Here is a 15,655-nt window from a genome sequence, read left to right on the forward strand (position 1 = left end):
CATAGGCTAAATCACCAGTGAGCAGAAAGCAGTGGTTTCTATATGAACAATAAAGAATACAAATAACCTTTCACAAACAGCTCTATCATAACTGCTTACAGTAATGAAGACATTTAAATGCAAGCATTGCAATGCAAGCAATGTAAGCAAACTCAGAGTTTTATCATATTTAAAGATTCATCCACTAACTTTATGATGCTAATAACATTTAGCTGAAAACACTTCCCAACCTCATAGGTCTCGTTAGCATTTAGCAATTCCACCTAATAAAGACTCCAATCCTCATGCTGTTGATCATAAAGAGATGCCAGGTGTTACGTGTCCTCCGTATGGGTGCTTTTGATTTTTGGATATTCAGCAGTTTCTGAAAGGTTATTTAGTGACTGTAGTTAGATCCTTTAGATTGAGATTCAGTTAGATTGTGTTATCTAATTAAGTGGAACAATACCATCAGGACTCTCTTGTTTAAAGTTTTATGGTCAAAAATGTTTACCTTATTCACATTTTAAATACGAATTTTAATTTTTAAAGGCTAACCCTTTCAATAATTACTAGATGTAATTTTTGTCTAGCACTATGGTCCCAGCAGGTTTGAATTATGTTTCTATGTCAGTTGGCAAAAGAAAAACAATCTATTTCCTAAAGCAAAAGGTGGTGTCTTATAATTAAACTCTACCTACTAAACTATCAGTGGAGGTGTGGGAAGTCTTAGTGGAAGCAAATATATTATATATTCAATATAATATATATAACGTATTTGTTTTGAGGAGCTAACTCAAAGGGATTAATTGTCAATTCCTGCCTTTTAAAAGTTTGATTCATTTTGTTATTCATTATTTGTACGTGTTGGTAAGTATGCATCTCCCCCCCCCTCTCCTGCAGGAAGGACGCAGCTCTTGTTAGCTTGACATCCTGCTGTGGCCCTGAGGCCGGAGATGTGACTGCAATGTGAATTGACCCTAAAGGACTGAGAGTACATGAGGACTGCTTGGATCCAACAAACTCAGGTAGGTCGTTGAATGGAATGTTGGAATTCACAAATTCTTGGCAATGTATAGAGGAATTAACATGTGAGTTATTTGTGGAATAGGATCTTGTGTGTATTAGAGTATTCGTTGTTATCGCGTCCCAGGAGAGAAGCTTAGAATAAAGAGACCAATGGAGTCTCTGGCATAAGGTTCAAATGGGTACTTTAATTAAATGGCGCGGTAATGGAACAAACAGAAGGAGTACAGGAGCACAGTGGTGGTGGGGAGGCGGCGGGGTGAAGAAGTGCCTGAGATCGCGTTGTCCTCCCTCTGTATCGATCCAGCGCTCCTCCTTCAATGGCGGCTGGTGACATCATTCCCCCCCTCTTTCTCCGATATCGTGTACAACAGAGGATTTAGACGTAGTGTCTTCATTGTATAACTCCACATGTCTTTTCTCCTCATACTCTCTTTCATGACTTTTTATTTAATGCATTTTAACGGCTGCAATCACTTGTTAACACAAAACCGGAAGTCAAGCTTACTGTTGCTTAAAGTTTATTTTGAAAAGCTATTCCGGAATTCTTCCGGAATAGCTTTTCAAAATAAACTTTAACCACAGGCGAATGCTAACCGGAAATGTTTTCACAATAAAACAGTTATTAAACATTGATTTTAATTTATTGCATGTGTCATATTTATTGTTAATAGGACAGAAATGGTTTCTCAAAGTTCAGGATGTACCCCAAAGATTTTGGGTGCTTAAGGTTACCGTTGTAAATGTAAATATTGGACTACGGGCAATGTGTGTGACTCAACTCAGTCATATTAGCAGGCAGAGCTTTTTAAAAAGACATACTGTGCATAAAAGTGCTGCGTATGCGTATCACAGTGTTGTGTTCCTGTGTTACTGCTTGGGCCTGGTGGATATAATGATATCCATCATTTTGTATAACTTTTCGTATGCCGACTGAGTTACCTCAGGATTGGTAACTGGTGAGTACGGAGCCCCCAAAGGGACTTACTTTCTTGTGCTAACGAGAAAGTAAGCACAAGAAAGTCACCAAATGTTTACAGGCTTTCAAATCCTTGGATCAGGAAGGAAAGAGAGAGAAGCTTTTTTGCTGAACCTTTCTGAGTCTCTCAACACACTTATACATGTATTAAAGACATTGAAAAAAGTGAATTAAAAAAAGTGGACCTCTTAATGTTGAGCAGACAGCTTGACAGACTAGTCGAGGATTCCTTCTGGTGAAATGTTTTGTAATGTGACCCCCCTTTCGCCGATCATTCATTTAATCATTACAACCTAGAGATACATATATGATACATTCTGTGAAGGATCTATTAGTTTCAGGCAGGTCCGGGTAATTGGAAATATAAAACATGTTTTTATAAAAGGATGATTAATGAACGTTGCAGCAGCCTTTGACCAAATGTCACTAAACCTTTTTGTCACTTGTTCCTCAATTTCCTCCAAGTGATGAAATATTAAAATAGAAAAGTGGCGTCAGCTCCATCCCAGGAGAACCTGCTATTGTCTAAAATGTATCATTCAAGCATAGAAGTGTTCACATTGAGGCACCCACGGACAGCTGGAAGTCTGATCACACAGCTGATAAATACTTTGTGCACCATGAGACTGGTTGGTATTCCTCCAGACTTCATTCCCTCTCTGAGGAGCACACCACAGTCCACAGCACCGTGACTGCACACTGACTCAGATCCCTGCAGGGAAGCGCCATCACAGTCAGTTATCATGGGGACAACGGATATCCCATCCACTCACACTTTCTAATACAACAAGAAACAGGCAACATTTGCCTTCCTTTCCATATCTTCCTCTCTGAGTCTCTCAGTCTGACCTCCTCTTCAGATATGTATTCTCCAAATGTAATTAATCCAATTATTCTGCTTCTGATCCTCACTAAGAAAGATGATTTGGCTGTGAAACATATGCAGCCACAAGTTCCAAATGAACAACCATGTTGGTGTACTTTTGGAGAAATCAATAAAAGGCTGTTCTCCAGGGAGCTTTGTGAAACATGCCATGTTTAGGAAAGATTTAGTTATTGCGTTTTATTCAAAGTGTAATGTATTAAATACAAAGAAAAGCTAATTAAAATGATTAAATAAATGACGTTGAGGCTTGGAAAGATTCCGAGGATGTGCCTACAATATTAGTTTTTTGTTTTAATTTGGATTTAGAGATCCCATGCTGACATACCCCCTGGTTCCAAACATGGATACCACAAGATGATTAAAGTAAGATAAAATAATTCAATTAAATCTTTGTTATAAAATAACCTTTCATCTCTTTGGTGCTCCTGCTTCTCCTTCATATGAGAAAGAGTTCAGTGTGCAACATCTCCTCAGTTTGATAGCTAAAGTGAAAGTTGAATTTATTTTTTATGTAACATGTATTCCAAATTAAAAGTTGACTGTGGCAAAAATAATATGTAAATTAAGAGAGATTATGCTTTTATTCGGATTACAATGTATATGGTTAAGTGCGCATTTCTGAAAAATAATGAGGTATACAGATATATTTGTTTATTGAAGAAGGATGTTTGAATCTGGGCAACTGCAGCTTTTATCACAGTGTGTATCCTGGACAGATGTCCTACCTCACTTCCCTTGCTTCCTTTCCCTTCCTCACCATGTGGCTCTCACTTGGTCTCTTCCTCTAGCAGGATGATAAACAAAAACTCTTAAGTCTAAACTAAACATTTCGTATCAAATAGTAACAAACAATTGGGAACGCAATGTGCCACTCAGTCTTTTGTTCGGCAGTCTCTGGAGGGGAGGAAGGGAGTGACCGGCCTGAAGGGCGGAGTTTTATAGGCTTTCGTAGGGGTGTGGTCTACACTTGATTGACACTAGTGATTCAAGTAGAGGAGACTATATATATTATATACATAGTATATACTATGTATATAATATATATAGTCTCCTCCTAAGTATATATACTAAGAAATGGTTGCAACTTGCAAAGGAAGGATATCCGTATCTTTTCCATATGAGATTGTATAGGACTGTTGGAGAGGGGTATTATTTAAAAACCCTTTAAAGTCCACAGCAAGAAAAATGCAATGATAAGAGTTATTTACATTTTGTATTTCTTTGGTGGCAATAATAACTAAATTCAATGTTTCTTTTAACAAAGGACCCTTACATTCTTTAAAAAATTATTTTACCAAACAATTGAGATGTCGCGAAATGGTAAAGTGAATTTCTAATAATCTGCGTAGATCTTTATGCATTAAACTGAAATAAAATATTTTTCTATGCATACATGACTGGTGACAGCAGGGCCGGTTTTTGGCATAGGCGACATAGGCGGTCGCCTAGGGCAGTGTTTTTCAAAGTGGGGTCACACAAAGTTTGAGGGAAAGGGGAATTAATAAAAAAAATTAAGTTACATTTTTCATTTGTTTGATGTTATTAATAACTGCATATCTATCAATATATGTGTCCTTTGATGCCTATCTTTTAATATTTTTATTTATTAATATATATATATATTTTAAATCACACGACGCCCTTCAAGCCAATCAGAATCGAGCTGCCGCTACTGAGAGTGAAACTGAGGCCGTTTCTCAATCGCGAGGATACTGGCTTCCAAGCCAATATTTCAAGGATACTACGTCATAGGACTGTTCCAATCTCCAGCATAGTTGGAATACCACCGCGTCCATGGTTTGGGGGTAATTTTGAGGCTGCACATGGGTAGACTTTGCTTCCTTCAAATCCCCACAATGCTTTATGCACGGACCAATTTCCCCAAATCTGTGGCGGAAAATGTAAGGCGGGGCCTCTGATATGACGCACACCACAGGAATCAAACCCTTTTTGTTGCATTTTATATACAAAGAGTGTCGGCGCAGCGCCGCTGCTGAAAGATGTGCGCCGCTGCTAGGGAGCCCCAGCCAGGTACCCAAAAAAAAAAATTAAAACATTTTTTTAAACATTTTTTTTATTATTAAAATAATAATAAGTGGCGACCCTTTTTCATTTTTGATTGTTTGTTATGTGGATTTGTAGTATTTGTGTTACTGTATGTTCAATAAAGGTGTATTTTTGCTAAACCTTGAGACATTGCCACTGTCTGTACTGGCAGGGCCGATTTTTGGCATAGGCGGCCAGATCTAGACTAGAGCGCCAGATCTGGGGGGCGCTGCGCTGGTAGCTCTGGGAGGGGAACACATTTTTTGACCGTTTGCCCTCATCCTAATTTTTGGCCTTGATGTAACAACATTCATATTTAAGTAAATGTAACACCCTTTTCACCCCGGTTACACTTTTCATTTGCCCTGTACGATGGGCGCTGTAATTGATGAAAGTGGGGGATGTTGGCGCCTGCAGCTCACAGCCAAAGTGCGAGCGTGGGAGCGAGGGAGAGAGAGGGCGCACCGGTACCGGCGCTGATGTTATTAGAATCTGGTGCTAGCAGCGCTAACGGATATAAGTAGATGTTTCTGCAACCAGGGTGGAGGAGAGCTCTCCTGTCAGACTGAGAGGCTCAGTGAGGTAAATGACTCTCTGAGTGTTTAGATAGTTAATTTTAGTTTAAGTTATCTCAGTGGGTCTCAAACGTTTTGACCACAAATTATGTAAACACATATTTCCAAGGCACTCATTTATAATTATTAGGATAAATAAAAACAGGTTTGAAATCATTCAAATGTAAACTATAGGACAGTAAACCAAAAATATCGTTTAAAGTTGGAGAGATAAAAAAATATGCATGAATAAATAAATATTAACTAGGTAAAATAAGATATGAATGAACAACAAAAATAAAATAAGTTACATTTATTTGTTATTGGCTATGGTAGGTTATTGGTTATGTTCACATACTTATTTGATTATTAAAATGTAAACCAATCTTTTTCATTTGGGTGTTTAAGGTTGTACCCCCTAGATCAGGGGGCATATTCACAAAGGATCTTAGGGCTAAAAGTAGCTCCTAACTGGCGAATTTAGGAGAAACTCCTAAACATAATGGGCGTGTCAGTCTTAAATTTAGGTCTCCTAATTTTATTCACTAAGAGCAATTCACAAAGTATTTTAGGCCTAAAAGTAACACCTAAGTTTAGGAGAGCTTAAAAGTCCTCGAGAGGACTCCTAACTCAGTAAGACCTATTCACAAAGAATCTGAAAATGGCTGCGAGACTAAATGTTTTGGAGACAATGGAAGACTGTGAATTGATCAAGAGATATAGGCAAAATTGTGAGGGTATCAAACTTGTTTAGGAATTAGTGCGGGATGCAATAACATCCCCGACTAACAGGAATAACCCGATTAGTCTGGAAATAAAATGTTTGGCAACACTACGATATTTAGCAACAGGGAAAATGCAACTTTGCAATGCCGACGATTTAGGAATATCGCAACCATCAGTCAGCCGTGCCATAAACCAAACCATCAACGCGCTCTCTAGACCACATATCATCCAACAGTTTATCCGGTTTCCTTTGGACAATCAACAACTACACAGGATCAAAGCCAACTTCATGGCAATTGCAGGTATGCCCGGTGCGGTCGGTGCTATTGACGGGATGCATATAAAAATAATTGCGCCCTCAAAAGATGAGGACGTGTTCGTCAATAGAAAGAAAGTACATTCCATCAACACGCAGATTGTTTTCATTCATCATGATAGGGGGAGTTGAACGGCGGTATGGGCTGTTATTGAAAGTGTTTAAGTGCTGGAAATATGCTCATTGGATAATAGTTTGTAGGGTGCTTTTAATTGCCTCCTTGATTTAATGCAATTTATGTATTTTTATTGTTTGCTCTCTCTCTTTAACGTGCATATACAACGTCATTATCGTGGTCTGCACAAACTTGTCATCATGCGTGTATTCTGCTAACTGCACTGTCCATAACTATTTGATAGGAATACATTTCTAGCCAAGGCTATTTCCTTGTTTTAGTGGGCTCGTTTGTGGGATGTTGCGGATGAGTTTCACCGAGACCGCCTGCTCTGAACAACCAATCACCGTACTGACCGCTTCTAAACTCATGCACGAGAATCAACGTAATCCATAGCAACGGCGCGTCACTCTTAGTTCACTCTTACTGATTTATCCTTAGTATGAGTAGGTCTCAGCGGCTTTGTGAATAACTTTTAAGAAAAAACTCCTACGTAAAATGTTTTAGCGCGAGTTAGGAGCACTCCTAGCGGTAAGATAAAATGCTTTGTGAATACGGCCCCAGGTCTCTAGTAATTGTTTACTCAAAGATTGAAGCATTTTACTTTAAAATGTTTAAACATTTCTTCCCGGAGGGGCATACCCCCGGGCCGCTCTAGAGGGCCAGCTACAATCTTGCCTAGGGCAGCAAATTAGTCAGAACCGGCCCTGGGTGACAGTCTTCAGTCAAAGAACATGTTTACAATCTAACAATACAAAACTTGGTTAAAACATTTCATAACATTTGGAAATGTATCATCTTAGCATTACTACTTTTACTACTAAATAACATTTTGACTGTTCGGTAAAGCATGTTTTTAACCTGTTAAGCCCTGAGCTTGTTTTACAGGTCTCAGGCTCGAAAATGACATTCCCAGAACAAATGACTATAACTTCACTTCTAAAAGGGGTAAATTAAAAATATTTTTTCTCAAAACAATGATTAACCTGTGAGTTGGATGTAGAAAAGTCAGAATCAATATAGAATTTATTTATTTTAAAGTAAATTCAGATTGAACATAGTAAAACATTTTAAATGATAGTGTCCGTCCAAAAATAAACCATTACTTATAGTGAAAACCACCCATCCAAATCCAAACTATAACATATTATAAGTACCCTGTATCAAGATTGATGCAAAACAAGTTAAATTTGACCTTTTTTGAGAGATTTAGAAAAAAGAAAACACTTCTGGGGTCATTTGGGTGGATTTTCCATATCTCTGGAACCCATCGATCGATTTTGATGATTGACATCTATTTTTAACCGTTAGAGCCAATAAAATCGAGGGGAAGTTCCTAAAATCCATCCAAACACTACCCATTGTTGAATAGAGTGATGCGCAGCCAGAATGCCCAAAACCGAAAGCTGTCATACACTCTTGTAGCTATCATAATAGCTATTTTCCCGGGTCGCCGAAGATGCTGGTGTTGTTTGTTCGCCGCTCCTCCGCCCCAAATATTGTTCTTTAGTCCAGATTAGAACCTCTCCTGTCTCTCTACTTTTGAAACGTCAGTCATCAGCAAAAATAGCAGCATCTCTATATCGAATCGACACAGATCTTTGTGTTGTCATCTCCTACCTGCTGGCTCTTTCCTGCTCATCGGTCCCTAGCCCGCTAGCTAGCAAGCATTATCGGACCTAGCAGGCTGCTACCTAGATGCTCCTCGGCTCCCTGAAGTCTGCCGAGCTAACAATTCTGTCTCCACCCCAACTCCACCCCAACTCCACCCTAACTCCAGCCTAACTCCACCCTAACTCCGCGGCTCGTGTGGGTCTTCCCATCCCGCTGCGATCAGCCGGCTTCCCCGCTGACATCGTCTCTCCCTGCCCCCTACAGTCGGTGGCTATCAAGCTAGCTAACAAGCTAGTAGGCTGGTCACCCGGCTCCCACTCTGCACCAGGCTGTCAGCCCCTCCTACGATTCTCCTCCGGAAACCACTGGAATCATTCTCCTGATATGCTGTGGATTATCACTCTCATTTTATCTGGACTCACACCGCTCCTTCTTCCACGGTCATCCGGCTCCTGGTCTCTGCTGCCCGGGTCCCCAACATTAGCTAACTCCGTACTATCGCCACTTCAGGGGATCATGCCGCCGCTCTGCTCCCTGTCAGATCTCCACTCCTTTAATAACCGCCTGCCTCCGGACTGCATGGACATCCTCGCAGATAATGAGATACTCCGCAAACGCCGTCCTCCACACAGAGGCTCTGGCCATAAGTTTTTATTTCATTCCACGTCTCCACACTCCATCCCGTCCATTCGGTCCTATCACATGCCCACACTACGCCATCACAACAAAAAACACGTGAATCTGACCAATCTCCTTCCACTCCCCCAGTCCACACAACCCCCCCCCCAATGCAACGTCACCTCAAAGCAGCCCTGCTCAACACACACTCCATCCACAATAAAAGCCACATTCTGAATTAATTCATTAAAGACAATAACCTGGACTTTCTGTATCCGACCGAAACATGGCAAAAGCCCCTGGACTATTTTTCTTTAAATCAAATCACCCCAGCAGGATTCACATACATTGACAAACCTCGCCCACAAGGGCGGGGTGGTGGTATAGCTGCTATTATCAGAAAGTAAATAAAAGCTACCATAATCCCCATCCCTGATGCTTCTTCATTTGAACACCTGATCTTTAAACTCTCTGGTCCCACTCCCCTGGTCACAGCCATCATCTACCGTCCCCCGAAGCCAAACCCCTCCTTTCTCTCTGACCTCTCTGACATTCTCACTCAGCTTTCTGCCATATCCCCATCTGTTCTCCTCTTAGGTGATTTTAACATTGATATTGACGACCCGACCTGCAAATATGCCTCTGAATTCAAGGAAACCCTTCATTGCTGCAACTTCTCTCAACACATCAACTTCCCAACACACAGCTGTGGTCACATCCTGGACTTGGTCTGCTCAACTGGTCTCACCAATCCATCATCTGTCCAGCCTCAATCTCCACGTCTCTGATCACCTGGCCATCATCATGGACATCAACATCCCCACCCTCGCCCAAAAGCAAAAACGCACAATAACCTACAGAAACCTCAAATCCATCTCACCTTCAGCAATCACTGCCTCCATTACCTGCCAGATGTCTGTCTCCCCCCCCCCACTTTTTGAAAACCCATCTGAACTTGTGGACTATTATAACAACACCCTCTCCTTCTGTCTCAATGAACTGGCCCCCACAAAAACAAAAAATGTCTCTTTCATACACTCCGCCCCCTGGTATACTGCCGAACTCCGCCAAAGTAAATCAAGGAAACGTCAACTTGAACGCCAACCAGGGCTGGAATTTCACGAGGGCCACGAGGGCCATAAGTTTTGTGGTTTAGCAGTCTGCCTCTTTTTTGACACGGCTTCAACACCAGCATATTTTGAAGGAGGAAAAAAAAATCTGCGGTGCGCTTGATTTGAGCCTGGAATGCACCGCTCGGACGGTCTATGATGACAGTTGACATCAGTCTAGGACAGGGGTGGGGAACCTCCGGCCTCCGGGCCGTATACGGCCCGCGAGACCATTTGGTACGGCCCTCGAGGTAATTTATAAACACACGCAAAAAAGAAAAAAATTCAAGAAATCTAGACCGCAAAATAATTAAACAAGCTTGTTTTTCCTGGCCAAGGTCAGGGTCCTTGAACACAACACGAGCCTAACGTGTCATCACGTGGTATATGTGTCGTCTGACAGGAGTGTAGTTCTAACGGAGAGCACCAGAACGCGGCTCCGGCCCGGGACTTCACAAATTGCAATACCCATAAGGAGCTGTACCAGAGTCCTGCATCGGGTCGGGTATCCGCGGGTACCCGACGGGTGACCCGCAAAAAAGGTGATTTGCGGGTGGTAACGCTTTTTTCCCGGTTCGCTTCTGGGTAAAACAAAGATGATGCGGGTCCGGTTGCGGGTGTTGCATAATAAATATATTTAAACAATAATAATTTAGTTTAATGTTTAAATCCTCAGACCTCCTCCGCGGTACCGAGCATAATCATAACCTCTGCAGTGCATCTATCTGCTGCTGAGCGCACCACATTCTGAATGGCTGAGGTGAAGCTCTCTATAGCGGAGAATACAGCCTTTTCAATAACTCTTCCTCAAGAGCGAAATCCAACGTCTGGGAGGCTTTTGGTGTCATCCTAGATGAAGAAAATAAACAACATCCCAGGCTTTTTGAGCCAAATATGCAACTGCGTGTGTTAATAATTGCACGTTGTCACTGCTTATATATATGCGGGTTCGGGTCGGGTTGCGGATCATGTGCCGGCGGGTCGGGTCGGGTTGCGGAACTAATTGGCAATATGTGCGGGTAGTGGGGCGGGTTCGGTACTGCACGTCACGGGTGCGGGGCGGGAGCGGGTCTTGAAAATCAGACCCGTGCAGGACTCTGAGCTGTACACATGCCGCAGTTTTTGCGTGGCTGTGTCTTTAGTTGAAAGCCCAGTTGCGATCTGTTCATCTGTCAAACTGATCATACAGTCAATAACGTTGTTGTTATTAGCATCTCGTTAGCTAGCTATGCTAACGAATGTAAGAAGCTTTTTCTCCAGCCAGTGAGGTAAAGGCACATCTTTATATGATCATTATAGTTATAGAAAAATAAGAGAATAAAGTAAACAGGTATACAATACTAATATGACAGTAAAAAAAAGTTGTTATTAATAAACAAGAATACAGTTTAAAAGGGAAGTAATTTGTAAAATATCCATAAAGAAATAAATCTGCTTACAGTTCTGTTTCATATGGGTGTTGAGAGATGTATCCATAGATCTCTTCATGTTGCTCTCAAAGTGCACCAGATTGATGCTTTTAACTTCAACATTTAAAAAAAAATCTTCCTGGTGGTGCATGCCCCCAAACCCCCCGAGATGAGGTTAGATCCGCCCCCCCCCCCCCCCCACACACTTAAATCATGTCCACATGGATATGAAACTAAATACATTTGCACACATCTTGTGTCCATATCTTTCTGTTTTGGTGGTCATGCCCAATGCATGAATGTGCGGGTCATGGTCAAATATCTGGATTAAGAGGTTGCTTTTTCTTTGCACAGCATTAAAGAAATGCGAAATGAATGGGCTGTGATTTGAGTTTTTTAAGCAGACGTTGAGTTCAATAATTTGTACGGCCCTCGAAGGATGTTGTCAAAATTGAAATGGCCCTTGAGAGGAAAAAGGTTCCCCACCCCTGGTCTAGGACCTATCTCCGCCCACCCCCTCACGCGTCCGTGTGCGTAGGACGGTCTAGGACCTAGCTAGCTGATTCTCCGCTCAAGAAAAGGCTGAGGTGAGGTAAGGTTTTGTGATGATCCTGTTTGCCGTTAAGTTTTTCATTTGTCCGGCTTTAAGTGTAATTTTATGGATAACATGAATATTTCTTGCTCGTATGGTAATGCATAATTATAATATTTTGAAGTGTTTTTGTTACTACTTGGATAAGTTATGTTGCAGTTGTGTTCTTTTTTTATTATTATCTAGTGCTAGGCAGTTAGCGCTGTGTTGTTAGCTGTCAAAGACCTCTGTGCAGACTTATTTGACCACCGGCGATCGCAGACGGAAGTTCAAAGTTTGCTGCTCGTTTATATCGCCCAATTTTCAAAACGCGATCAAAAGTCCAAATCTCCCTGACTCGTCATCATCTCCATCTTCAAGTGACTCAGAATAAGGACGCACCTTGACGTAGGCCCACTACCACAGTCTCACAGTGAGCCAAACATGTCTGTGCTATAAGAATCCTTTGTAGTTTTAATAAAGAATTAGTTTAATTGCAATTTGGTGTCCATTGAATGCTTAATAAATATATATAAAAGTATTGTAAATGCATATACAATCGTAGTCACTTCATATCGTATGTTAAATCATTGTTTTAATGTATGGCCTTGGTGCCCTGGCTTTTGGCCTTTGTGCCCTTAAAAAATTGACAACTCAAAAGGCCAAGTGGCCTTGCCCCTAAAATGACGAAATTCCAGGCCTGACGCCAACACAAGAAAACCACACTAACAATCCATCTTCAAATCTACAAAGACTATCTCCAGCAGTACACTAATGCACTCAAAGCAGCCCAGTATCTACTACTACTCACAACTCATTCAGTCTGGCTCCAGCAACCCCAAGCGTCTGTTCTCCACCATCAGCAAACTTCTCAAACCCTGTGACAACGCCACCTCGTCCTTCACCACCGAACAGCGCAACTCCTCCCTTTCGTTTTTCCAAACCAAAATCAGCAACATTTACAGCAATCTGACACCCTCATCAGCACCCCCCACCTCCTCTCCTGGCTCCCCCCCCCCTTCACCTCACAGCCCCTGTCCCACTTCTCCCCTGTGACCCCCATGCAACTGTCCCACTTCATGACTGGAATTAACTCCACCTGCACACTTGACCCAATGCCCTCCAAATTTGTTAAAGAGAGCCTCCCTGCTATCTCCCAGCTCATCGCCACCATCATTAACTCCTCCCTCAGATCTGGATCAGTTCCCCACTCTCTCAAACTGGCTGCTGTCACACCCATTCTCAAAAGACCTGGACTCACACCTGACATCATGTCCAACTTCCGGCCCATCTCAAATCTCCCCTTTCTGTCAAAAATACTTGAACGTGTCATTGCCTCACAACTAAAATCCGACCTCAGCTCCAATGACCTCTTTGAGCCATTTCAATCTGGTTTCCGATCAAAACACAGCACAGAAACAGCTCTTCTGAAAATCACAAACGACCTCCTCCTCTCCTCTGACTCCGGCAACCTGAACATCCTCATCATCACTCAACATCACTGACACTGCACTCTCCTGGCTGAAATCCTACCTCACCGACAGACATCAATTTATCAACATCAACAACTGCACCTCCTCCACTGCTCCTCTGTCCCAAGGCGTACCCCAGGGTTCGGTGCTTGGCCCCCTCCTCTTCATCCTTTACATGCTCCCCCTTGGCAAAATAATTTGTCGCCACAACCTTCAATTTCACTGCTACGCCGATGACATCCAACTTTATATCTCAACAAAAACCATCACCCCCACAACACACTCGACTCTCACCAACTGTCTCTCAGAAATAAAAGCATGGATGCAAACAAACTATCTCCAACTGAACAGTGCCAAATCAGACATCATCATCATCGGCCCCCCATCCCGTATCAAAGACATCCAGAATTTCAACTTCACCATTGACAGCCACACTCTATCTCCCCCCCCTCACATCCGCAACCTCGGAGTCATTTTCGACAGTCAGCTCAAATTCAACCACCACATAAATCACATCACCAGGACCGCCTTTTTCCACCTCAAAAACATTGCCCGTCTCCGCCCGTCACTCTCCTCATCTGCTGCTGAAACCCTGATTCATTCCTTCATCACTTCACAACTCGACTACTGCAATAGCATCCTCTATGGCATACCATCCAACCTCCTCAATAAACTCCAACATATCCAGAACTGTGCTGCCCGGCTCCTCACCCACACCCGCTCCCGAGACCACATCACTCCCATCCTCCAGAACCTCCACTGGCTCCCCGTCCTTCAAAGAATCCACTTCAAAGTCCTCCTCATTACTTACAAAGCCCTCAACAACCAGGCCCCCCCCTACCTCACTGACCTGCTGCACCACCGCACCCCTTCCCGCTGCCTCCGCTCATCAGAAGCCAACCTCCTATCCATCCCCACCCGCACCAATCACCGGACCTGGGGGGACAGAGCCTTCTCCGTCGCTGCCCCCTCCCTCTGGAACTCACTCCCACAACCCATCAGAGACTGCACCGACCTCACCACCTTCAAAAAACTCACAACAACTCACCTCTTCAATCTGGCTTTTCATGTGTGATTGTTTTTGTATTATTTGACTTTAACTTTAACTATATATTTATTTGTTGTTCCTTTCTTCTCTTTTCTTTTCTCTTCACTATTATCTGTAAAGCGTCTTTGAGCACCTGTAAAAGCGCTAAAAAATGTAATCTATTATTATTATTATATATGAAAATTCAGTTTTTGCCATAAATATGATGATGGATTATCAGTAATCATTGGCTTAAACACATTGGATTAACCTATGGATTAACCTTCAGCAGCGTTTTTATAATTTTAATGCCATTGAACACAGCTTTTGATCAGAACAACAGCTAAGGTAAGACAATGTCCCGTTTTTTCTCCATAAAGCTCCGTGTTGTGATGTCTGTTAGCTTCCCCTGTCGCGAGTTCAGATCGCTCAGTGATGATACTTATACCCCTAGAATCTGTGGAATCTCAGCTTGCTAATCAATATCTTGTTTGTGCAGATCCAATATGTAATAAGGTTATGTATACCTAGAGTTCTGTGCTAAGTGTGTTAGCATTTCTTTGCTTGGGGCTTTTTGTGAGACTTGTGTTTTATTTCGGTACAAATGGATCGTATCGTCAGTTAGCTGAGTTTCTTCCCATTAAGTTAGTATGACAAATTAATAGGTTTTTAAATGTTAAAGCTGGGGTAGGTAATTTTGGAGAAACCAGCTCGAGTGCGCTAGAATTTGAAAATACGCAGCCGGAAGAAATCTGCTACTTCCTTACAGAGCCCCTCCTCCAACACACACGAACGCGCACACGACCAATGAAGGAACGAGATAAGTTTGTGCACAGATGGAAGGCTGACAGGCAGGTAGGCCATCCAGTTATTTTAGTCGGGCCGGCTTAGATGATTGGTCGTGCTTTTTACAGTACTACGGCTTCCACAGATCACATTTTGTTATGGATATTTTGTCAAAGCACTTAAGATATTCATTGCTATCGGGATGTTAAGAGCATTCCATGGAATATAACAAAAAGTGTATCTCGAGCCGGTTTCTCAAACTTACCTACCCCACCTTTAAGAAGCCCTGAGACACAGTTTTGTGAGAAAAAAAACCCTCAGCCCCCATGGGCGGGGGGCTCCGGGTTGATCAGGTTAAATAGTAAAAAAATAGAACTAATCATACTATTTCATCAAAAATAATGATATAACATTAAATATGT

At 42.1% G+C, this 15,655-nt stretch overlaps 1 protein-coding gene across 1 annotated transcript in view; it reads left to right on the plus strand.

The window, feature by feature from the left end:
* The window catches only part of LOC307035191 (leucine-rich repeat and fibronectin type III domain-containing protein 1-like protein), a 429,933-nt gene that overhangs the window by 195,776 nt on the left and 218,502 nt on the right, over positions 1-15,655 (plus strand). Inside the window, exon 2 of the mRNA XM_079674257.1 lies at positions 883-1,007. Within this exon, the coding sequence (XP_079530383.1) occupies positions 978-1,007 (30 nt within the window). The 5' untranslated portion in view covers positions 883-977. The remainder of the gene's footprint in view (positions 1-882; positions 1,008-15,655) is intronic.

The sequence above is a fragment of the Notothenia rossii genome (assembly GCF_949606895.1).
Source record: "Notothenia rossii genome assembly, chromosome: 4".
In the NCBI taxonomy this organism is placed as follows: domain Eukaryota; kingdom Metazoa; phylum Chordata; class Actinopteri; order Perciformes; family Nototheniidae; genus Notothenia; species Notothenia rossii.